Source organism: Bubalus bubalis, chromosome 19 (genome assembly GCF_019923935.1).
Source record: "Bubalus bubalis isolate 160015118507 breed Murrah chromosome 19, NDDB_SH_1, whole genome shotgun sequence".
In the NCBI taxonomy this organism is placed as follows: domain Eukaryota; kingdom Metazoa; phylum Chordata; class Mammalia; order Artiodactyla; family Bovidae; genus Bubalus; species Bubalus bubalis.
In genome coordinates, this window is record NC_059175.1 from 8362956 (window position 1) to 8390309 (window position 27354).

Sequence of the window (27354 nt, forward strand, 5' to 3'; positions counted from 1 at the left end):
ATCATAAATTTTTAGTGATTTCAATATCCACACAGATAAATCTTCTCAATACTTTGGTCACCTAGTTCTTCAGCCCCTTACCTTCTAGATCCTGCCTTCCAGCCTACCTCAGCCACACTTAAGCCCCGCTATCATCTCAGTCTGACTCCCCACTGATCAGATTGTCACCTCCTACGTTTCTAAATCATTCCATCTAGTACTGCATCCCCAACTTCATCAAAACCCTGCATAGTCCATGTTCCTTCTAGCTTTTCCACTAGTCTTCATTCTTCCTTCCCTTCATATCCTCAGTTCCCCAGCCTGAGACTTCATGGTCCATCATTATGCACACTCCTTTGTATAACCCACCCGTTGGTTCTCTCTCACTTGACTATGCTTGCTTGGCACAAGTCTTAACCAAATCCAGATTCTCACCCTCTTCTACATGGCTCAACGTGACTAGAAAAAACATATAACTATACAGCCAGAACTCTCAATTGGACCCCCTTAGTATTGGTATAGGATATTCGACTACATTCCCTAGCTCTTTTCATACTTTCTTTCTCCTTTAACCTGTAAAATATCACCCCCTCCACCTGCAGTCAATGACTTTCCTTTACATTTTATGAAGGAAATAAAATGAGAAAAGAACTTCCTCATAGTCTCACTGCTAAAATCCTAAATGTCCCTTAGGCTGAAGGCATCTATACTTCTGCCTTCCCTCCTATTTCAAGAGATAATAAGTCTATGCACCTAAGGTTAATCCTGTCACTTCTGTCCTGAAGCACATCTCATACTGAAGAATTTCACTCATTCAATTGTCCCCTTTCCTGCAGGTTCAATTTTTTCCATAAATATTAGATTTTTCCCACATGCATACTGAAATGCCTATTATCGTTAAAAAACACAGAAACTAAAATAAATAAAAGCCTCCTCTGATTTCTCTCCTGCTACCGCCCACTTTCTCTGCTCTTACTTAGAGCAAACTATCCTAAAAGAATTGCCTAACATTTGCTCTCTCTGAATACAGCTGTCTGTATTTGCATCATCTCCTGCTCCTGAGCTCCCCTGAAGCAGGCTTTCATCTCTACCAGTCTACTAGAGCTGCTCTTGTGAAGGTCATTAATGACCTCTATAATGTCAGTGATCAATTTTTCTTGACCTGACGCCTGCTTTCATGAGAGTTTATTCAGTTTCTGGGATACTGCTCTATTGGTTCTCTCCCCACCTCTCATATTGCTTGCTGTCCCAAACTCCACTGCTGATCATTCTTAGCTTCCTGTTTTTAAACACTGGAGGGGGCCAGGACTTAGTTCTCATCAGATCTCTTCTTTACACCCTAATGCCCCCAGTTTGAAGTGTCATGTACAAACTAATAACTTCCAAATATTTTCTCTCTAATCTGAACCTATCTCCCTAACTCCAGAATCATGTATTCAACTACCATCAACATCTCCACTAAGGTGTCTTAAATTTAGCAATCTACACACTCAACAATCTTGACAGCTCTCTTTTCAAAATATATTCAAAACTCCCATTACCACTCACCATCTCCTCTGCTAATACCCTTATACAAATAACCATCATTTCTCACCTGGACTTGAGTGGTTAACCCTTTCTCTCTGCATCTACTCTGGCTCCTTCTAGTTTATTCTCCATATAGCAGGCAGAGTGCTACTTCAAAAATATAGGTTAGTAACCTCATCACTTCTCTACTCAAAAGTCTCGACTTGCTTCCCACCTCACCCAGAATGAATTCCAACCTCGTTATCATGGTCTGCAATACCCAACTTGATCTGTTCCGCCTGTGGACTTAGCGTGGCTACCTTCCTCCTTGTTTACTTCTACTCAGTGACATGGTTCTTTCTGCTGTTTCTTGAATATTTCAAGTGTACTTCTACCTCAGTCCCTTACACCACCTGGAATGCTTTTCACTCAAGTTATGTGTCTTTAGTTAATGCTCTTCCCTCAGTGTCTTTCACACATCTACTTAAATCAACCTAAAAAAGTTTTCTCTGATCATTTTATTTAAAATAGTAGCTGACTGTTTTTAACTGTTTATCCCCTTAACCTGGTTTATTTTTCTTCATAGCATATTATCAATACCTCTACTTTTCATAAGTAACATTATTCATTCAACACACATTCATTCATAAAATATTTGCACACTTACCATGTGTAAGATTCTGTTATAAGTGCTGAGGATACTTTAGTAAACAAAAGTTCTTTAGAGAGCTTACATTATCTCAAGAGAAAACTAATAAACTTTCTTTCACAACAATGCAAACTTATAATAGTCTTGCACTAAAATATTTAATGAATGAATGTTATACATGAAAAATAAATGAGTGATCATTTACCCAAAGATCATTTTCTTAAAAGAGGTTAAACTAATCCTTCAAGAGTCTGCTGTAAATAGATATACACTGTAGGTCGTTCTTGCAAAAATCACACTTTCACCCAAGATATACATTAGGTGAAGATTCAGAATTCTATCCCCATCTAGGTCAGCTGCCACAATCCTGTTCCACAGATGTGTTAAACAACAGATATGTCACACTGGTCATAAAACCTGGCCAAAAAGGTTCATAAACTAGAAAAAAGCCAACACTCTGATTATAGTGGTTTCTTACATCTGAAAGACAATCTCTAAATGACTATATTTGGTAGCAAAAAGCAAGTTAAACAAGTAATAGAAAACCCTAGCCTATAGAGAATCAAAAGATAACTCTCAAAATTTACCAAGTCCCCTGTTCCCTGCAACACACACACACACACACACACACACACACACACACATCTTTGAAAAACTAACTTGGTGGGATCTGCCCCTTTAAAGTAGGCATTAACAGATTCTGTGAGGGCAATTGCCACAGGCAGGGTGTCTTGATTTCCAAGGCTGACAGGACTGGGACCTCGTGACACACCTAGAATAAATATAAGTCATTTGTTAATCCTATAGAAAGATATTTATTGAATACCAAGACAGAGTAGAGTCAAAATGTTAGCTTGTCAAAATTAACTCTATTACTGGTTTCAAAGATGCCCCAAGTATAAATCTGGTTAAAAAACAGCATAAAACAAATTGGACAAATAAAAAGTCAAGAAAACATGTCACACTGACTTTTAATGGAATGACACAGAAGGGGTGGGTTAAGGAATGTCAGAGGGGAAAAAGCTCTTCACATGAAGAGCTGAAGTTACTAAAATATGGCTTCAAAACCACTCAGATATTAAATTCTCTCAGGTTCTACCCTGAGATTTTTCTACTTAAGGTATCGCTATCCATTCTGTACTTCTAAATGAGCAATGTAATGTGATCATGTACTCCTTACCGTTGTGTATGTACGTGTGTGTGCGTGCGTGTGCACACGCACACATGCTCAGTCACATCTGATTCTTTGCGACCCTATGGATTATAGCCCGCCAGGATCCTCTGTCCATGGGATTTTCCAGGCAGGAACACTGGAGTGGGTTGCTGTAATTCTCTTTTACCTCTTCTTTGTCTAATGCTTGTACTATATTCCCATATTGTCTTTCCTTGAAATATGACTAATAACATCATTTGGGTGTAACATTCCTGACATAAAGTTCACTTAGTAAGATACCTTTAGAGACAAATCATACATGTTTTAAAAGCATAACAAAATGTAAACAAATTCAATGCATGTGTATTTTAAAAACCTAAACAAAGTGTCTGGTTTACTTCATGACAGAAAAATCCGTTCAAATAGCACACTGCCTTTTTTTTTCTTTACAAATGTACTCTTTTTATTTATGCCTACCATTACTGTTACTGATTGGAAAGTGCAACATTTCTTTTAACATATGATTTATGATGCAATTTTGTAAAAATAAGTCAATAGAGTAATTATTCATTCTTAAAGAAAAAAATAACCTAGATCAACACATAGCTCTGAAATTGGAATGTATGCTTTTGTTATGTAAACATTATACAATGTTCACAGCCACCAGATATGTTTATTTCAACATGAGTTACTTCGTGATACCCAGAATATTAATTCTGAGAAAAATCAGTTTTCTTTGCCTTACAACTAAACTTAGTATCCTACAAACAATGAGAAAGAGCTTTTGTTACTTTTAGAGGACAGGAAGATGTTGTAATGTTAAAGATTTTGATAAATTCTGATTTAGAAGGTTCTTCATAATTTAAAAAAAGGGCTCCATGATTAAAAATACACAGAAACAGGAACTACTATTTCTAGGTCACTGGGAAAGTAAATCATCCCTAACAAGACAACTTAAAATTTCATACGAAAATAAACTCAGTATTAAAATGTATTCACGAAATCACAACAGCTACTATTTACTAAGCACTAATATATGCCAGACACTTTGCCAAAGAGGCAGGGAAGAAATGGTGCCTTTTTGAACCACAAGTAGTTTTTTTTGCAAATCAGAAACATACTTTGTGGGTGATAGGCTAAGTGATGAAAGGACATGAAAATGTGTCTGAAGAAGTGTTTATGACCCAGACAGGACACGAAGGACCTTTAATTTTATTCTTCTGGCACTAAAAGCTACTGAAACATTTAAAAGAAACATGATTGTGTTTTTCATTCTGCAAGATCACTGAACACTGTGAATCCTGGACTGAAGATACAAATGACTTGACAGGAATTCAAAATGAGGCGAGAGATAATTAAATGAAGGGCTTGAGAGGCAGTAGTTTCTAGGATATGTGATTACAACTATGCAAACACATGTTCATGCAGTGGGAAAATTTCACTGTAAATCTAAATTAGTTCAATTTTTAAAAAAATATCTTGTTCTAAACTAGAGAGTCACTAGAAATTCAGGAAAGCATATTTTCAGAGAAAGAGGAAGGCTACAGTAATCTTTTATTAGAGAAAATTATATTTTCCTAAATATGAAATTAATCTTTTCCCTTAAATAATCTACACAAGTGAGTATTTACCCACAGTCAGGGGTAACATTAATGTCTGCTACTGTTCTGACATTAAAAATCGAAAGAACCTACAAAGTTATTCTTTTCAATTACCCAATTTAGGCATATAAAATGCGAGTTCTTGAAATAGTTTCCCCATAAATTGTAAAGCCTGTTATTGAAATACTGGTGAGAAGGAAAAAATACTGGAGAGTTAGGTAAAAACTCAAAATCTACTTAACATTTTTGCATATCTCCTTTGTATTTTCCATTTTTGTTCCCAAGGCCATATTGTATATGCATACTTAAAATGTTTGACATAGGAAATATTTACTTAAGTCCCTAAAAAGTCTAAATGTGTACTGTATTATTCAGAATAGCTCACTGTACAGAAATAATTCCTTGGATATTCTTTTTAAGGATAATATGCATTCTAATTCTGACTTAACTGTTGCATATTTAAACACTGTACATGTTTTGAAAGTGCAGACAGAGAAAGCTGAAATAAAGAGTATCTACCTTTGTAACAATCAATGAATAGATTTTTGTGGAATTCCTTTCAGCTCGGAAGTGAAAAACAGGTGTTTAATCCCAACTACTTCCTGCCTCTGTACCTCTAACTTCAGCTCACTGTATGAGTAGTTTTTGTATGATAGCCTTTGCTTTGGATGTCTTTATATTATAGTTTTCTTTACACTGATATAATCTTTCTGGTTCTTTCCTAATCAGTTTTTCTCTGCTTCTGATAGCCCCAGAGTAATATTTATTGTTATATCTTAATAGGAAAGAAGAGTGGGGGGATGGAAGATAATGCAAAAATACTGTATATTTTTATAATTTATCCAGTATCATTAATAGATCCTGTATAGAAACTGGACATAATTAGTACAAAATTGAGACAGTTAAACCTTAGCGTTATTCTTGATTTCTTAAACACTATACATTGCTGGAAAAGGAAAAATTGGGTAACAGTATTTTAGATATACTTTAGGATCATTAGTCAACACATACATCTACTTTCAATACAATACCTTGTGAAGTTTCACAGTGCTTTTCAATTTCACAGAGTGTCCCAATCAAATTATCATCTTCTATCATATTTAAATAAAACAAAATATTGCAGGAAAAGAAAATACTTTCAAGAACAAGAAGCAAAAACTTAAATCTGAACACAGAGCTGAATAAATATCACAATAGAGAGAGAGAGCATTTTAGACAGATTTAAAGAGACTCTTGCACAAAGCCCACACTACATCCTGCATGCCTGTACCATCAACGCCACCTACTTTGATTCTCCTATTGCCAGCACTGGCTAAAACGATAAACAAATATTTTCCAACTTAATCAAAATTAAAGTTTCCTTTACAAACAGAAAACCTTATGAATTATCTAGGTAATGGGAAAGGACTAAAGCAATTTTGGTAACTCACACCTGCTTGATTTCTAACAGGACCCACCTATGTTCTTTATGAGTAAAACACAGATTCTATGGAAATAAAAAGTAAGAAAACCACATATGCAAACAGAATATAAAAAGAAAGTGCCCATTACAGCAAACAGAAATACTTATTGAATATATTATTTACATAAAGTTAGAACATGGGAAAAACAGTATGTTCACAAAGGTATATAAAATAAAATAGTAACACCATGTTCAGACATTTAGAAATCAAATCATTTTTCTCAGCCTGTACCACTCATGCAATTTTTATATTGGATACACACAGAAGATGCATTTCTCCTGAGTTTTGACAAATCAAATTGGGTATAATTAAATCAGCTTAATTAGAGTTGGGATTCTGAAACTTAAGATGCATCAGAATTGTCTGGAAGGCCTATTCAAGGACTGCTAGCCCCACTTCACAGTTTCTAACTTAAAAGGACTGCATTTCTATTAAGTTTCCAGGTGATACAGACAGATGCTGCAGGTCCAAGGATCACACTGCAAGCACAAAGCCCTCTTTCTTTCAGAGTCAACTGCTTTTTAAAACAAATTTTTTTAGGAATGCAAATATCAATTCACAGTAGAAAGTACTACATCATATTCTGCCTTCAATTATATTTATATTGGTCAAAAATTTATAAGTTTGATGCATTCTTAACAGTGCTAATCATGATTAAAATTCTCTATTCAGATAAAATGTGAAAAAGAAAAGGAACTATCATTATTAGTTTGATAATGCCAGGTGTGTTTCCAAAAACCAAAATGTCAAATGTTAAAACTTTACTACCATCAATCAACCTGATATATTTTGGACATTAACTTTTGCATGCAATCTGTGATACTTACTTACCTACAGTTGGAGTATTGGCAGCACTTAGTGAAGCAGAAGATGAGATAGAGGAAGAACTTTCTGCCCGTGCTAATGGAGCAGCAGGAGGTGGGCTGGTATTAGAAGTTACAGGTGGGCTGAATGGCCTGGGCTTAAAAACAAAATGTCATTTACCAAAATGCTCAAACAATCCCCCAGTTATCAGAAAATATTTTTAGGTATCAAGTAAGATTAGTTTTAACATACTATTAATAAACCAAATTTATTGTGTTTCTTAAAACTCACAATTAGATACCATAGAGCTGAAAAGGCTATTTTAAAATAATCCTGTCAAGAGAATCTTTGTATATAAAACTTTTTCTGTAATGTATATAAAACTTTTTCTGTATTTTAAAAAGCGTACTTAAGATAGATTCTCAGAAGCTAAATTATTAAACAGTATGAAAGCTTTTTATACATAATGCCAAACCGCTTCCTATTTGGGTAACTCAATTTACCCCATTGCCTATAATAATATAAGCGAATATTTTTCTGCACTCTTGCCAGCAATTAATCGATGAACCTTAGAAGAAGGAAAAATAATAAATTTTTAAAAATTTTAGCTAATTCTATAGATAAAAACAAAACTGGCATTTCTGTCTTACGAGCTGTCTATATTAGCTTTGCCTGATTTAGTTTGAGGAGGTCCTAGTATTATCTGAGTTTTCACTAACTCTTTTTTTCATTTGAAGCAAGTATTTTCTTCCTAAATATTGCTTCACTTTTGGCATTTATAAACCTGTCTACATTTTCCTTATAATTCATTGTAATGCCTCCTTACTGAGAAAAGTTTGCCCCATTCAGAGGAGAAAATCTTAATTCTATTGTCTTCCCAGTTTTCTGGTTAAAAACAAATACAAAAAATATGATTCTAATCCATTTATCTTTTACTTGGTGAATGGATTTTTTCCTTCCAAATTCCTAACTGTTCCAATAATACATTACCAACACTTCCTGAGGTGTTTCATCTTTAAAATACGGAATACTGAGCTTAATTAAAAACAACCCTTTCCTTTTTATAAAGTTATGTGAATTAAGTATTAAGTCACTTCAGTCGTGTCCGACTCTGTGCGATCCCATAGACGGCAGCCCACCAGGCTCCCCCGTCCCTGGGATTCTCCAGGCAAGAACACTGGAGTGGGTTGCCATTTCCTCCTCCAATGCATGAAAGTGAAGAGAAAGTGAAGCTGCTCAGTCGTGTCCGACTCTTAGTGACCCCATGGACTGCAGCCCACCAGGCTCCTCCGTCCATGGGATTCTCCAGGCAAGAGTACTGGAATGGTGTGCCATTGCCTTCTCCCTACTTAGTGCCTACTACATGTCAAGTCATGGGTACTAGATACAAAGCAGTGAAAGACACTTTCTGTCCCCAGTTATTTGGGTTCTATTCAGAGTCAGACTCTCCCAAACTAGTCTTCTTTCCTTCAATCTGTTCTGTTTTACTTCAGCTAAAACATTCAATACATGGATTATGGGGTAACACTGCGGATGTGTATCAGGGGAAAAGATTAAGCTTGACACTTAGAAATTTAATTCTGGCAATTAAACTGGCAAGTAAAAGATGAAGTAAAGCAGGGAAAATTTTTCTGTACTGTGAAGACTTATGTAGAAAATGCCAAGGATTTAGCAGTAAAGGAACATATAGAAAAATATCATTTGCATATTAAATCAAAACAGTTATAATGAAAAAGAAAACTGAGTACATACTATTTCATTAATCCCACAGAGTTTGCCTGAAGTAAGCTTTGGTCTGGAAGCAGGCCTTGGAGGTGGGACAATGGTGCCTACAGAAAGAGGAGTTGTGGGCCTGGCTGGTGGGTGGAAAAAGAGGATTTGAAGAAAACCATTAATACATAGCAATCCTTAGATAAAAACATTCCATGACAGAGGAATCGTTAGGATTCAAAGCTCATTTTTCAGAAGTTCTTTTTCTTTAAAATGTAATTATGGTTATTTGTGAAATGCTGGGAATCTATCAAATATGACTTTCTCAGAGTTACCAATAATATTCCTGAAAAAAATTAAGTTTTCAATAAAACTGACAATTATAAATTATATTAGCTTCAATTATTTATACATATAAAAATTAAACCTAATAAGAAGGTAAAAGTAAACTACTTTAAGGCCTAAGGTCTTTAGTTTCTTGCCAATACTTGTACTTTACACTTACGTAAGAACAAGCCTTTGAAGCAACATCTTCAAGGTAAAAACATGAACTCTAAATAAAATATCTACCTTAATTAAACTTGTAATCTCACTTTTAAGTTGAACCACACTGTGCCATTTTTTGGTGACAATCAAAATATCTTATTAGTTTACAAAAACCCTCCCCAAATCACTATAATTAATTTTTGGCAAACAGAAAATTATATATTAACTTCCTACATCCTACCTAAATTTAGTGTTCAATGTTTTTCAACACTATTTGCAAATGTTGCAGTTTTAAAAATCAGAAATACAAATCTTAGTAGTCCTAATTAAAAATAACTCAGCATGACAGAAATTAATGAATAAAGTTCAAGCGTATTATTATCAAAAGTTACACATGTATTAGCATAATCAAAGCAAGAATGTAGAATGGAAGCAAATACATTTAAATAATCCTTAATTAAAAGGCCCTTCAAATTCCTTTGGTCCACTCTAAGAAGTGGGTCTGTAATTCAGATTGAAGAATATATCTCAGTAACTTCTGTACATTTACAACATGCCAAGCTAAAAATATAAGAAAGTGCCCGAGTACGCACACAGAAAAACAAACAGTAGAGCTGAGAACTCTTAGTCAGCAATGGAGGAGTAAAAGGGAGCGTGGAGGTGGTAGGAAGAGACCCAAAGAAAAAGGCAGTTACACAGGAGTGAAAGCAAATGCATGGGGGCACGGAATTATCTAGAAAGCAGATCACATGGAGAGAGAAAAGATGCAAGCACAGTTCAGGCTGCCTGAAGAAAACAGTAGAACCCTGGTGAGAAATTAAGTTTAGCAGCTGCCGTCTTCCAGTCAGCACCGGTTCTTTCATGCTGCCCCCTTACTGTAAGCTGAACGCTGGAAGAAATGTGAAATAACCTGAGGGCTGGAATACTTCCTTGTGCGATGACACATTTACTTTAAAGATGTGTTCATTATCAACAAAACCAGCAGTGACCAACACTCAAGCTACTTCATGCCTGTGAGAGGGCTTAACATAGCAGAGGTATTAACACGTGAATACAGAACAAGTGGCATTTAGACTGATTCAATCCAAGCCTGGTAGGAGTGTCAAGTTCCACTTCTTCAAATAATGAGAATTTGCTTTTTGAGAAAAACTAACAGCAATATTCACTGACTTCACTGTTAGAAATTAATCTATTAGTTGTAAGTTATAATACATAAATTATAAACAAATCTATCCAAAGCACCAGAGAACCTGAAAGTATTTTCATTCAGCTTTACAATGTAATCTCTGGAGTGCCTTCTGGGCTCCACTAGTAATTTTAACAAGTTCCTCAGTAAAGGAAATCCACCAACTTCGCAACCATGAAGCGAAAGAAAATTTTTTATGCTTCCTCGTGGTGTCATCACAACAGGAGAGCAGAGAGGGTTGGTGGAATAGTCTGCTGATGGGTTTTCTAGACCCCAAATCTGACCTGGTTTCAAGTTAACATTGAATTATCACACGCCCAGACAAATCAATCTGAGAGAGAAAAGTGGAGTTCCTATTTTGTTCATTAAGAACAGCAGCAAGAGAAGAAAGCAACTGAAAACTGAAAACTAGAAGCAACAGGAAAATTCTAAAATTAAAATATAAATCTATATAGGCAAATAGTTCTTATTTCAGGTAGTATTATTTTAATTACTCAAAAACAGAAAATTTTAATAATACATGGAACAAGACAAGGAGCTCAAACTTTATATTAATTGCGGAAAATAATTATGAGAATAAGAAACTAAATTTAAGGCCCAAAAATATATAAAGCCAGAATTATTCTTTTTTCTTCCCAGAGGAGCAAAAGGTAATGCTAAGAGTCAGTAAAAGTCTAATAAAAGATTTGACAAGGTGTCAAAGTGATGGTGCTAGGTACTGTGTTCCTCAACAAGCAGTAAAACTTAAAACTGTCATAGGGAGTAAGACAGGCGAAATCAGTGTTGGAGTTGAGATGGTCTATACTAGCACTTATCAAAGGGGAGGCAGGTATGAGATATTTATATTAAATTTTATATACATGTTTTTATTATATATAAATTTGTATGTAAGTTATACATATATAACATCTATATAGTAGAAAAAGCAACTGAAAACACTTCTGTACCAAGCTCTAAGCATGTTTTTTAAATACAAAACACTGAAAGGTTTAATGTATCAGTTACTAACTGATAGGAATTATTTTCTTAGACTAGTTTAGTTGAGATGGAGTCATTAATGAATTAACATTCTGGAGGGGACAAAAGAGAGGAGGGAATAATCTGACAACCTGGCCCATTCTAACGTGAAAATGGGTTATTGGTGTAGACAATGTTAAAATAAGGGAGACATGTACTGCAAAAAGAGGTGGAAGGAAATTTAAGACAAAATGCCTATTTAATAATTTCACTTACAGCCAGTCTTATGAAATAGAATCATCATAATGTATTCATCAGTTTTATCAATAATTATATCCTGTCCAGGTGAAGATCTAATAATAATTATGGGTGAAGACCTAATAATAATTATTGCACAGCAGAATAACTCTTTTCAACAGCACTAACATTCTTTAAAGGGAAAATAATATAGTATTTTTTAGACTTAATAGGAAGGTTTTAAAAAGCATATCAAAATAAATTTTAAAATAAGCAAAAATAAAGTTTTATCACTCCCAACCCACTAAACATCAAATGACAACTAAAGTATCATTTTTTTGTTTTACCTGAAGTTGAAAGTAATATAGGCAAAACATTCTTTAGATGGTAGCAAGAGGAAAAGAGCAATTTTTTGAAAAGAAAGAGATTGTGCTAAAGAAAACAGAAACAATGGTGGAGTTATGAAGAAATTTCTGTACGACGGAAACCTCTGTGAGAACAGACAATGTGAAAATTTTGATTAAGACCTTAATACAACTTCAGTTTTTCCTATACAATTATTTTACTTATAAGATCCATTAGTAAGATTAGTTTCCTAAAACTGAACAGTAAACAAAAGCCAAATGAGAAAGGCTATAATGCCACTTCAGAATATGTTCAATTATCTAATGACTGGTTCTTGCTCTTCAAAATTCTCAATTTTTCAGTTAAGGTTGCCTAAAATCCACATAATTTCTAGAACTAAAAAACATTAGTTTCTAAACAATCCAACTGTAAATACTAGTGTTTATTTTAGTATTTATAGCAAAGTGTTTCAATGTAACTTACTGTTTTATCTGCCAGAGTATGATGAATTGAATGAAGATTTTGGAATTAGTAAAATCCAGGTTTGAATCTATGCCTCATTTCCTAGTTATACAGTGTTAGAGAAGTTCCTGATCATCTCTGAACTTTAATTTTTTCATATATAAAATACTGACAATAAAAAGGACTTCATGCAACACTTCCTTAACTCTAAATACTGTATCGCATTTCTGAAATCCCAAAGAAGTTTGAAGATCAACTTAAAGTGATTTTATTTTCTGTTTTTGAACAAGCGGTTTTATTAAACATGCTTTGATTGTTGACTAATGGGATTTTATATTTTGAAAAAAAGAGGAATTTAATATATTCTTTCCAGAAGAATAACTAAAATGCATTCATTAAATTCTTTTCATGCACTTCTTGGGAAGTGCTGAAGCCTTTCTGGAAAGCAGTTTGGCAATAAGCATCAATGGGCATACCTTGTGACTCCTGAATCTTGTACTGATAAATTATTATAAGGATATGAGACATGTGGACAAAACCTGTTTTATCTATTAATGTCCATAACAATAAAAATTAGATGCAATTTGAATGTACATCAAGAATGGACTAGTTATATTAACACACATCTATGCAGTTGAATACTAAAAATTATTATTTGTGCAGTGATATACAAAGGGAAAAAAAGTTGGTTTTTGATGAATTTTTACTTTAAAGACATATGGTCTTTAATGTAAATTAACAAATCAGTATACAATTACTTTTATATGGCAATATGATCAGAGGACAAGTTAAATTTTTGATAGTTAAGTACAACATAGAAGTAATGGATAAATCAGTTAGAAAAAATAACTGCTGCAGTTTAAAAAAATAAATATATTTACCTGATGACGATGATGAAGTTAATGAAGCTGAAGAAGATGAATCAAGAGATGGTCCAAACAGGGGGTCCCAAGCAAGTAAATCACTGGTCCCTTTCCTATCACAACATTTTAAAAAGAAGCATTTTAGCAAATGAGCATTTTATTAGTATAAAATCTAGGAATACATTTCATAGAAAGAACTACAACAGCAATATATATGATCAAAGAACTGGATGTTTTGCCAGTTGAATATATGAAGAACTTAATTAGCAGGTAAATAGGTTTAATAAACTGTATTAACTGCTATAAACAGAACCCTACAATAACATTATGTAAAGTTCTTAAGTGAGAATAGTTTAATCCCTACAAATTAAACCTTGTTATATTCTAATAATCATAGGAGCTGCCAGAATGGAAATTAATTTCAGTTTTACAAATGAAAAGCAGCATGGGGAGTCTAAAAGAGCTGCCTAAACTCACGGAGCTAACTCTATGGCAGTGTCAGATTTGTGAAATTCACATCTAGAACCCAGTCTTGGGACAGAAATTTCTTAAGTGACATGAAATCAAATAGAAATTTTATAAGTTGATGAAGAAAGGGGGTAAAGGACTTTTTAAAAAGTATCTTTTAAGTACAGGGTGGTGGCTTAAGCCCTATGTATATAAATGACGCTACAAACTTCAACGGTCTGACCACTGTAGTCAATCATGCACAGGCAGAATTTGTCCCTCGGTAATCCCTGCCTGGGCCACTGGATGTATGGGTCATACATGCCTTTTTATGAGAGGTTACCAAGACTAACTACAAAATCAAGAGCATGAACATTTTCGTTTCAGAAACCTCAATGTGCTGCATAACCAAAGATTTTCCTCCACTAACCTTTGGAATCCTCCAAACTAGTTACTCTCAGGATTTCAATCTTGGCTCTTCGCTTTAATACAAACTTTTATATAAATGTTTCTCTTTTTCATTTTAGTCATACCCCTTTTAAGATGCTTAATCTCTATTCTGAACACCTGACCTTTGTACCCCCCCTTCTTTTTAAACTAATTTTCCCAACTTTACTGAGGTATTCTTGACAAATAAAAATTGTATTTATGCATAAAAATAAAATTAATCCCCACTTTAAAATAATTTAATGTATCAAACTACCATTATTTAAAATATTTTTTAGAAATCTGAGAAAACAGGCCCACGATAATAAAATATTACAATCACTTATAAGTAGAGATCTAATATCTCAACATGTACCCATATGGAAACACACTTATGATAAAGTACAGAATCATAATTGTATAAATGATTCCTGAAAACAGTCTTAAAACACTAAACAACTTATCTTTAAAAATGAAAAATCAAATGAATACCACTGGTGTGCTCAATTACTGCTTAGCTTCGAAAGTTTCCATTTCAAACTATCCATTTAATTAAGTCTACTTTTACTCATGCAATAAATATTTAAAGTATTCTTACTAATATAGAAGTGAGGGAAAAAACCCACGCAACACTGGCTTAAAATATTTTTTCTTTTTAAGAACAACTGGCAACACATCTTCTCTCCTTTATCAACTTAATTGAAACATTTCGTTTTGAGGTTCATAAAGTATACAGTCTACTTTACAAAGTCAAAATTGAAGGAAAAGTGAGAGAATTTCCATGAGAATAACTAGTTGAAACATAGACATGCACGCGGCTGTATTTAAAATGAATAGCCAGTGTCCTACTGTGCAGCACAGGGAACTCTGCTCAGGGTTATGTGGCAGCCTGGACAGGAGGGGAGTCGGGGGGAGAAAGGATACATGTACATGTGTAGCTGAGTCCCTGCTCTCCACCTGAAACTGTCACAACACTGGTAATCAGCTACACGCCAATGTAAACTAGAGTTAAAAACAAATAGACGTGCATGACTTTGGGATACTATCATTTACTTACAACAGCAGTGAGGATCCCAAAGCCAAATACAGTGGAATGAATGTTTTTCTAATTATCATAGAAATAAATACTGTCAAATGAGAAATAATTTAAAACATCTAAAAACTCTTGACATTTCACAGCTTAGGAAATGGGATGAATATAAACAGTCTTCTAGAGTTAAAACTACAGAGAAAGTAAAACTCTATAGAAAGAACAAAAGGATACTTAAAATTTAAATGAAGTGGGGAGGAAAGGATTAAATAGGTAGAAGACACAGGATTTTTAGGGCAGTGAAATTATTCTGTACGATACTATAATGGTGGACACATGTCATTATCCATTTGTCAAAACTCACAGGATACATACAACACCAACAGTGAATCCTAATGTAAACCATACACTTTGGGGGTGTTAACAATTTGTCAACAGAGGTTCATCAATTGTAACTATGCTCCTCTGGTGGTGGATTCTGATAGTGGGGGAGGTTTGGCATATGTGGAGGCAAAGCATATACACAAAAACCTCTGTACCTTCCACTCAATTTTGCTGTGAACTTAAAATTTCTCTAAAAAATAAAGTCTATTTACAAAAGATTTTGAATGTAAAACTTACTCATTGGATGCAGCAGACGGCTTTGATTTTGTTAACTCTTCACCTAGTTAAAAAGTTGAAATATTATGAAAAAATTAATCCAATAAAATATTTTAATGTAAAGAGAACTACTACACACAGATCAACTTTTAAATTCTGATAATAACACACACACACGAAGAAAAGGAAAACAATCCTTTTACAAATTTTCTACCATTTAAGAATATTAAAATAAGAGCTGAATTTCTGCTGAACCTTTATCTGTAATATCTTTGATAAGAAATAACTTGAGTCAACTAAACCATCATATTTGTTAAACTGCCATTCATAAAAAAATATGGGATGCAACTCTAAAAATCACAACATGTTTAAAAGCGTATGTACTACTCAACAATTTTAACTGATGAATCATGAAAGCATTTTTCAAGCTCTAAGATATTATTAGTGATTATTTTATTGACCAAAAGTAGATACTAACTCTTGAAGAACACCTTATTTTGAAAAATAAAATTTTTTAACAAACTGGAGCAACAGTCTCTTTATGGGATAGTCTATTTTTCTACCTTCTGCATTTGTAACATGAATCATTTCATAAGCAACTGGTACCTGGGGGAACAGCATCAGTAAAGCAAAAGTTCTGTTGGTTCATAAGCAATTTTCACTGCACCTTAATGTTTTGCATCACCAAGAATAGCTGATGAATGCAAAACACATCAGCATGGGTAATTACAGCAAACTATGAGGAATAACAGGCTTCCCTGGTGACTCAGTGGTAAAGAATCCACTTGCCAATGCAGGAGGCAACAGGTTCAATCCCTGGGTTGGGAAGATCCCCTGGAGAAGGAAATGGGAAACCCCTCTAGTATTCTTGCCTGGATAAGAATCCCATGGACAAAGGAATCTGGTGGGCCCATGGGGTTACAGAAGAGTTGGATACTACTTAGCGACTAAACAATAACAAATGTGGAATAATTCCACATTGTACATAATGCCCATTCATATCACATTCTCCCATTTGGCTTTTCTCAGCCATATGTTTTGCCTCAAAGTGTTTACTGTGGTGTTCTTTATCTTTCTGCACTTTGCCCTCATCTATAACTCAGTTGCTGAAACTGAGTTTATACTCTTTTTCCTCCTATCCCCTATCAACAAACTACTTACCATTTATTTTTTAAAAGTATTAATGAAATCTTACTTTTAGTTTGGTATTTACTAGGAATTTAATAGGTCTTTTCAACTGTGCTAGAATTTTTAATTACGACTGATGTCAAGGTTTTTATTAGGCACTGTTCACAGAACTGCATAACTTTGGTGTGGGCTGCTCAACTCTGTTTTTCCCACAATGTGCACTATATTTGGGCTTCCCTGATAGCTCAGCTGGTAAAAAATCTGCCTGCAATGCAGGAGACCCTGGTTCGATTCCCGTTATGTTTAACTCATGATTCTGCAAATGATGTTACCATCCCCAAATCATTTTTAGCATAATTTAAGTTACTATACTAAAAACTTTATAATAGAAACTATAAATGAGATATGACTTAAAGACCAAGCTAAAACTCAGAAGTGCCTTCTGCTTCATGAAGTTATGATAGTTTAACTGTTTTATAAGCTTAATCAGAAGCTGCTCTTTGGTTTTGCTGATTTATGAAAAACGTGGTAGTCACATATTAAAGCTTAAAGCACATCTTAAAACTAAAAGAAATAATACACATAAATTGTCTTCTGTTGCAAAATAGGTATACTTCTATAGTCTGTTGTTATGGTTAATGATTAGCAAAGGCCATTCCTACAACTACATATGTTAGGCTACAAGCTTAGCAAATTCTCTGATAAATTTTAATAGACTTAAAATAACCAATTTAAATGTCAAACTTACTAGATGAATTCCGATTCATCTGCACCTAAAATAGAAATGCAAAAACCAAGTGCCATCAAACAAATAATTTAATGTTTGTAATACAATTACTTGATAAAATGTTAACACTGAGAACATAATTTTGTTTTTCATATATTTGCTCAATTATAAACTGTATTTAGCTAAAAAGATTACAGAAAAAGCCTTTTGTTTTATAGTCAAAATATAACATGTGTACCTTTAAATAATTCAATAAAATGAAATGTTTTAAAATACTAGTACCTATAGCAAAATACTATGACTTGCTAATCTAAAAGCAAATATTTTGAAAATCAATGTTTAAATATACAATGATTTTTTAAGTCAATAAATAAAAATATAAAATTTTGCACTTACTGGGCTGTGTCTCTAGTAGTACATGGAAAGAAAAAGAAAAAGAAAAACAGTGTTAAAAAAAGGAAAAAGAAAACCACAGTATTCATTTCAGAGTTTGAAATATATTTCTCTGCTCTAACAATCTGTCTATTCCCTTCTTAATCGTATCTAAAATCTATACATATATACTTAAAAGACATACACTGTTGGAGGAAAAAACAATTTAAGCTAGATAAGCAAACTAGGCAACAAAATATACTCTCAAGATCCTCTTTTCAAACCTGATATTAACAATTAATTTTTCTGATTATTACTTATTTTCTGAGTATGAAATCAATATTCCTTAAAAAAAAAAGAAAATAGCACAAAGCATCAATTATCTCCCTACCCAAAGATGATTAATATTTTATTTCCTCTAGGCTCTTTATTTATTTACATATATATTTTAAATTATTTATGCTCTTACACAATAAAACTTTTTAATGGCTTTACAACTTCCTACTTCATATATATATGCACCATGATTTAACCTTGGTATTAATAACAATGGTAGAATAAAATCTCACTTCAGAAATATCTTTTTGGTGGAAAAAACAGTTCTCAAATTCTAAAAGTGTAAAGGAAATCAGTCCTGAATATTCATTGGAAGAACTGATTGCTGAAGCTGAAACTCCAATATTTTGACCACCTGATGCGAAGAACTGAATCACTGGAAAAGATCCTGATGCTGGGAATGATTGAAGGTGGGAGGAGAAGGGGATGACAGAGGATGAGATGGTTGGATGGCATCACTGACTCAATGAACATGAGTTAGAGCAAGCTCCAGGTGTTGGTGATGTCAGGGAAGCCTGGCGTATTGCAGTCCATGGGGTTGCAAAGAGTCAGACATGACTGAATGACTAAACTGAACTGAACTGATGACACTGGGAGAAAAACACTTTTTCCAACAAATACATATAAACTACTTAAATCTGCAATTAAATAATAATACAAAATGATGAGAATTTTTATTCTCCATTATCAAGAACAATAAGTTTAATATCAACTACAATAAGTATGTACAGATAAACTAACTTGACATTCTAAGACATGCCTTTATTCCCCACAGTTTAACATTTCTGAATTTAAAAGTATGACATCATTAGAAAGATCCATTATGTTGACTGTTTTTCTACCTCAAAGCTATCAAGTTTAGTATCTCAGAATTGAGGAATTAATCACTATCAACTAAGAATTCTTATCTGTGCCTTTTCCAGTATGAAAATTATGGAAAACAACCATTAATTACAGTGACAGGAAAAAAAAGAAGATACAATTTAATCATGAGATTCATTTTAATGGAATTCCCTTTTACAATAAAGCTTACCAAAAAAAAAAAAAAAAACCCCAAAAATGGATGAAAGACTTTAACACCAGGTGAGGAAAAGGTTAACACTGTAGTTTACAAAATTCTGCCTGAGACATATAGTAGTATTTATAAAATTATCAATGGCAAAAATAGTGTATTTTCCATGCTTTCACTTATAACACATTCAAAAGGAAACAAAACTAAGCCAAACTCACAAACTCATTTGCCTGTATAAAGATTATAAACTGTATACTCAATAAAGCTAAAAATATAATAAATTATTTCCTCATCCAACATGCTTAAATTAACTATTACTAAGTGATTTTGAGGGTAAAGCGGCTGCCTGTAATGCAGGAGACCCAGGTTCGATCCCTTGATTGGGAAGATTCCCTGGCAAAGGAAATGGCAACCCACTCCGGTACTCTTGCCTGGAAAATCCCATGGAAGGAGAAGCCTGGTAGGCTACAGTCCATGGAGTCGCAAAGAGTCGGACACGACTGAGCGACTTCACTTTCTTTCACTAAGTGATTTTTAATTTTTGTTAGTCCTTTGATCCAGGTTTGATCCCTGTGTTGGGAAGATCCCCTGGAGAAGGAAATGGCAAGCCACTCCAGTACTCTTGCCTGGAAAATCCCATGGACAGAGGAGCCTGGTAGGCTACAGTCCACGGGGTCGCAAAGAGCTGGACACGACTGACTGACTTCACTACAAACTATCCAGACGCAGGTAGATGAGCTACTAAACAAAAACCAAAGGCTTCTATATAGTGAGTGGAAACTTGCTTATTTTCTTACTTACAGATACTGCTGGGGAGAGTGTTATATTTCCTATAGATACTTTTAATTCATCCAAGGAAGCCATTGTGTGATGTGAGTTGTTTGGATGCACAGGTTTGATTTCTATCCGATACTTCTTTGGTTCTTCATCTTCAGAATCAGAATCACTAGATGAGTAGAAATGGTTCTCTTTGGTATGTGAGTATTGGTTAAAGAATCGAGTTTTTAGATTATCTTAGTGCACAACCAGTTTTTCACACATTGATAAAAAGGAACAAAAAACTTTAAAAGGTAAGATGGATTTTACCAGAAATATAACTACTAACTTATTCATAACATATCAAATAAAGAAGATAGAGGCACATTTTATTACAATTAAAAATTAAAGTCTTTATTAAACAATAGATTATTTTGTTATAACTGTCTACTTATATATGCCAACACAATCCACAAGAATACCCAGATGGTAAAAGGATATCATTCTGATTTGCTTCTGGTTTTATACTATAGCCTTCTTCATCCACATCAGGAATGTTCTATGGGGAAAGAAAAACACTTTAACAATGGCTCCAACTGCAAAAACATTAAAGGTTATCAAAACAGCCTTAATTTAACTATTACTGAGGGATTTTACTATAATTTATCAAATATCAAGAGATTAACAAAATTACTAACACTATGGGAAATTATGTCTTTTTAGTTAGCTTCTAATGATACTCCATACTTAAGATGTCTAAAAGAGAAGAGCACTGCAAACCAAACAGATACACACGGAAAGGAAGAGAACAGGTGTTCCACTAGGCATGCCAGCAGTTCTGCGAACAACCAACTTTTCACCCAAATCTTCAAAATGAAGAAATAAAAGCATGGGGTTGTGTGTATCATGGAAGAGAGGAGGTAAAATCAGAGGACTGACAGTTTGAGTACATGGAAATACATATCAAAATTACAAAACAAATAAATAAAAGACTACCAAGAAAATTTCAACTATACTAAAATACCATCTTTTACCCATGAGACTGGATAAAAATTCAAGTTTGAAAATACACTCTGTTGGCAAAGCTGTGAAGAAATGTACTTTTATATTGTGCTGGTATAAATACAAAATAGTACAATTCACACAGAGAGAAAAACAGCAGTATCTAATAAAAATATTTACATGTTTATTCTTCTACCCAAGAGTTCCTTTTCTAGGAATTTATTCTGAAGATATACCCCCCAAGAATTTAAAAATATACATGCAATAAGGTTATTTGTAACTCACAATTTTGGAAAGCACAACATGTCCAAGTATAGATGAATAAATTATAGGTGTATACACAAAATGAAGTACTATGCAGGCATTTAAAAACAAAAAAGATGAGAAGTTTTTATGAACTGATACGTAGAGACCTCCAGGAAATACTGCTAACTGAAAAAACCAAGTACAAGAGAACATATATAGTATACTACCTTTTAAGTAAGAAAGATGGGGAAATTTAAAATTTAACACATAGATATGTTTATCTTTATTAAAAAAAAATACTGAAAAGATAAATAAAATAAAGCTGGTTCCAAAGAAGGAAGGGCAATGAAGCAGAAGGGATACAGAAGGGTCACTTCTCTAAAAATGCTTTTGTAGTTAGGCTAAAGACTATAAAATGTATGCTCAAATGGATCTGAAAAATATTAAAAACACATGCACATATGTAAATGTAGTAAAAAGTTAAAGGTATACAAGTGTTCTTTGTACTAGTTTATTCTTGTATATATATTTTTTGAGGTTAGACTATATTTCCAAATTAAAAGTTTTTGAAAATGGGGAGGAAAAAAGGACTGCCAAGAAAAACCAGGGTTTACCAGTTGTATGTAACTGGACAGCCAATGGCCTTCCCAGGTGATGTAGTGATAAAGAAATCTGCCTGCTAATGCAGGAGACAGAAGTTCAATCCCTGGGTGGGGAAGATCCCCTGGAGTAGGAAATGGCAACCCACATGAGTACTCTTGGTTGGAAAATTCCACGGACAGAGGAGCCTGGTGGGCTACACACAGTCCATGGAGTCACACAGTCGGATACGACTGAACATGCATGCAGAGGACAGCCTATATCATTTCTACTGGTAAAGTTTCCCAGTCTTCCTCCAATCACTGGTTGAAGCTCAGCAAGAGAAACATGAGGGATTGCTAATCTAAGAGGCACAGCACAAGGTTTACACAGTTTTAGCTTCCAAGTTATAACTGTATAAACCTTGTGCTGTGCCTGTTAGATTCTAATGCACCTGCTGCTGCTGCTGCTAAGTCTCTTCAGTTGTGTCCGACTCTGTGCAACCCCATAGACTGCAGCCTACCAGGCTTCCCTGTCCTGGGATTCTGCAGGCAAGAACACTGGAGTGGGTTGCCATTTCCTTCTCCAATGCATGAAAGCGAAAAGTGAAGGTGAAGTCGCTCAGTTGTGTCCGACTCTTCGTGATCCCATGGACTGCAGCCTACCAGGCTCCTCCGTTCATGGGATTTTCCAGGCAAGAGTACTGGAGTGGGGTGCCATTGCCTTCTCCCTAATGTACCTAGCAGTGAGTTAACAGACTGGATTAAAGTTTAGAAGTGAAATATCTAATACAAGGTAAAGAGCAGATTCCACAGACAAAAAGATGACAAGTGATGTAGTTATGACCCCAGAAGTAGAGCACTTTCTTTGAGTTCTGTATGTTGCTTGCTAATGTGCAAATAATACTTAAAGTGCAAATAATATGCAAATGATACTTTAAAGAAACCTTGCCAAATGTGGATTCATTAAAAATCAGAATAAAAAAGTTTTTTTCAAAATACTTTATTTGTATTCTTGATACCCTATAAATATAGCAGATATTTAATCTCCTAGAGGTTCTATGTGGGATCTGCTACTTACCCTATTTTAAAATTTGTTTACAATACACTATACTATACAATGTACTAATTTAAAATAATACAGAGCTGTTTTCTATAAGACCAAATAAACTGCTTTGAATCAACCTCCTGCAAATTACATCAATAAACTCTGGTCAAAATAAACAAAAACATCCATCTGAAGACACTGGAGAGTGACCCATAGTAACCATCTAAAATGATATACAAAGTGATATGCTTCAAAAAAGAAACAAGAAAAACAAACTATAAATCCAAGTGAAATTCTAAAAACAAAAGGTTCAAATAACCCACAGCAAAGTAGGAAAAAGAAAACAAAATTCAAAGACAGGTAAGAACAAAAACAAAAAATTAAATGGCAGACAAACCCCAACATGTCAATAATTACATTACATATTAATATACTATACACATATATATCAAAAGACAGATTGACAGGATGGATTAAAAAAACATGACCCATATGCTACTCATAAGAAACTCACTTCAAATAAACAAAAAGAGGAAGGTTGAAAGGAAAATGAAAAAGTATATACACCAGGAAATATTCATTTAAAAAATAAAAATGACAGTGACTATTTCACTATTAGATACTAATAAAATAGACTTCAGAAAGAAAAATACCAGTGTCAAAAGAAAACATTATGTACACAAAGATCTGTACACAATTGTTCAAAGTAACATTTCTAATAGTCAAAAATTGGAAACAACTAAATATCCCACAATAAGTGAACAGACTTTGGTATACCTACATCGTGGAATACTATTCAGCAATAAAAAGGAAGGAACTATTTATACATGCAACAATCTGGAATAATCTCCAGAAAAGGGTGCTGAGTGAAAAAATGTCCATCTGAAAAGGTTACATACAATACAATTCCACTTAAATAACATTACTGAAATGACAAGTTTATAGAAATGGAGAAAAGATTAGTAGTTGCCAGAGGTAGTTGGAGGGGGGAGGGTAGTATCAGAAGAAAAGTGACAGAAAAAGGGCAATTAAAATGAAAGATCCTCCCAGAAATCCAGCAATCACACTCCTAGGTATTCACCCACTTGATAGTAAAACTATTTTCCCACAAAAACCTGCACACAAATGTTATTAAGCTGCTTTATTCATAATCACCTAAAAGAAGCAGCAAGCAAAATATCCTTCAATAGGTAAATAAGTAAACTGTGGGACATCTATACAGTGATACACTCTTCACTGCCAAAAAAGGAATGAACTATGGAGTCATGCAACAATATGAATGTCTTAAATGCATATCTAATATTCCTAGGGCAAAAGAATCCAGTCTGAAAAAGTTATATCTTATAAGATCCCATTTATATGACATTCTGGAAAAGGTAAAAATATAGAGGTGATAAACAGATCAGTAAATTCCAGGGATCTGAGCACTAGGACGGGGTTAAATAGGTGAGGGAAAAAAAAGATCCTTATTTAATGGTAATGTTCTGTTTTGACTGTATTAGTATCAATATTGGAGAAGGCAATGGCACCCCACTCCAGTACTCTTGCCTGGAAAATCCCATGGACAGAGGAGCCTGGTAGGCTGCAGTCCATGGGATCACGAAGAGTCAGATACGACTGTGCGACTTCACTTTCACTTTTCATTTTCATGCATTGGAGAAGGAAATGGCAACCCACTCCAGTGTTCTTGTCTGGAGCATCCCAGGGACAGAGGAGCCTGGTGGGCTGCTGTCTATGGGGTCACACAGAGTCGGACACGACTTAAGCGACTAAGCAGCAGCAGCAGCAGAATCAATATTCTAGTTATATATGTTACTGTACCAAAGTTTTACAAGATGTTACCATCAGGAGAGGCAAGATGAAAGGCACATGAGACTGCTCTGTATTATCTTTGTAATGATCTATAAATTGACAATTATTTAAAAATAAAATGCTTTCTTGGTATGTGTTTTTTTCAAAAAAATAGCAGTAATTTTTACTGTATATGGTTTTCAATGCTAGAACTATTAATGATATTGATAAAAACTTACACATTACCTGTTTACACCTTTGTCCATTTGATCCATGGTTTCTATATTAGGGCCCCATACTGCTAGAGCAAACTATTAAGTCAAAAGCAGTACAAGAAAAAGAAATGAGCAGGTAACTTTAGTCAACAACCTTAAAGGCAGTTGGCGGATAGTGGTGGTAGTAATTTTTTTTAAATATTGGGATAAGAGCTCACAAGTCAACGGTATATTTCTCAATCTCTCTGGAGAGGGGAAATTGGCTAAAACTAAAAGAAGAGAGCAATTTACAGCTCGTCAACTTTCAAAAGATCTATATCTCAAAATAATTTTTTATAATTACATACATAGACCTTTTAAGAAAGGAAAAGAAAATGATGGATACTTCCCTACCAAAGTAGCTGACATTTAAGTTACAGTAAGACTAGCCATAAACAAAAAGGTGACAAATAGGCCATAATTGCCTCTTGAGATATCTGTATGCAGGTCAGGAAGCAATAGTTAGAACTAGACATGGAAAACAGACTGGTTCCAAATCAGGAAAGGAGTATGTCAAGGCTGTATACTGTCAACCTGCTTATTTAAGTTATATGCAGAGTACATCATAAGAAACACTGGGCTGGATGAAGCACAAGCTGGAATCAAGATTGCTGGGAGAAATATCAATAACTTCAGATACGCAGACAACACCACCCTTATGGCAGAAAGTGAAGAAGAACTAAGGAGCCTCTTGATGAAAGTGAAAGAGGAGAGTGAAAAAGTTGACTTAAAGCTCAACATTCAGAAAACTAAGATCATGGCATCCAGTCCCATCACTTCATGGCAAATACATGGAGAAACTGTGGAAACAGTGGCAGACTTTATTTTTCTGGGCTCCAAAATCACTGCAGATGGTGACTGCAGCCATGAAATTAAAAGACGCTTACTCCTTGGAAGGAAAGTTATGACCAACCTAGACAGCCTATTAAAAAGCAGAGACATTACTTTGCCAACAAAGGTCTGTCTAGTCAAGGCTATGGAAATTCCAGTAGTCACGTGTGGATGTGAGAGTTGGACTATAAAGAAAGCTGAGCGCTGAAGAATTGATGCTTTAGAACTGTGGTGTTGGAGAAGACTCTTGAGAGTCCCTTGGACTGCAAGGAGATCCAACCAGTCCATCCTAAAGGAAATCAGTCCTGAATATTCCCTGGAAGGACTGACGTTGAAGCTGAATCTCCAATACTTCAGCCACCCGATGCGAAGAACTGACTCATTGGAAAAGACCCTGATGCTGGCAAAGACTGAAGGCAGGAGGAGAAAGGGACTGAGAGAGGATGAGATGGTTGGATGGCATCACTGACTCAATGGACATGAGTTTGGGTAAACTACGGGAGTTGGTGATGGACAGGGAGTCCTGGTGTGCTGCAGTCCAAGGGGTCACAAAGAATCGGACATGACTGAGTGACTGAACTGAACTGAACTGAGGCCATAAATAAATCATGGTGGTTTAGTCACTAAGTCCTATTCGACTCTCGAAACCTCATGGACTGTAGCCCACCAGGCTCCTCTGTCCATGGAATTTTCCAGGCAAGAATACTGGAGTGGGTTGTCATTTCCTGACCCACAGATTAAACCCAGATCTCCTGCACTGCAGGCCGATTCTTCACTGACTGAGCCACAAGGGAAGCCCTAAATAAACCAGAGGCCATAAATAAAAGGAAACAACAAAAAATGAAAGCCTCCTTTCTCTGCTGATCACCACTGTAATCCTTCTCTTCAAAGGTAACCAAAATTCAACGTCTTGTAACTCATTCTTTTTAAAAAAGAGAATGCATATCATATACACATGTATATATTTTAAAAAGCAATTATTTTAAAGACCACATAGTTCTTCCCATCAACAGACACAGAGCCACCTAGCTCTGTAACATGACTATTTCTTCAAGTGAATGTTTAATAATTTAACCAATCCCCATTTTAATTGATGCTTTCTTTAGTGCTTCCAATTTTTTGCTAATATCAACAGTGTTGAAATAAACATGTCTCTATCTACCTTTTCTCCCTCCCTATCTATATAAGCATATATCTTGATGAAGAATATATATACACATGTGTGTATATATATGTATCAATACACACATGCAATGGCACCCCACTCCAGTACTCTTCCCTGGAAAATCCCATGGACAGAGGAGCCTGGTAGGCTGCAGTCCATGGGGTCGCTAAGAGTCGGACATGACTGAGCGACTTCCCTTGCACT

At 34.6% G+C, this 27354-nt stretch overlaps 1 protein-coding gene across 1 annotated transcript in view; it reads right to left on the minus strand.

Moving 5' to 3' along the window:
• FCHO2 (FCH and mu domain containing endocytic adaptor 2) overlaps positions 1-27354 on the minus strand; it is a 123888-nt gene that overhangs the window by 19547 nt on the left and 76987 nt on the right. The window contains exons 12-20 of the mRNA XM_006062110.4: positions 20737-20794; positions 20281-20456; positions 18156-18167; positions 17781-17805; positions 15926-15968; positions 13420-13514; positions 8908-9011; positions 7183-7312; positions 2795-2906 (exon numbers count right to left, since the gene is read on the minus strand). Of these exons, the coding sequence (XP_006062172.1) occupies positions 2795-2906; positions 7183-7312; positions 8908-9011; positions 13420-13514; positions 15926-15968; positions 17781-17805; positions 18156-18167; positions 20281-20456; positions 20737-20794 (755 nt within the window). The remainder of the gene's footprint in view (positions 1-2794; positions 2907-7182; positions 7313-8907; positions 9012-13419; positions 13515-15925; positions 15969-17780; positions 17806-18155; positions 18168-20280; positions 20457-20736; positions 20795-27354) is intronic.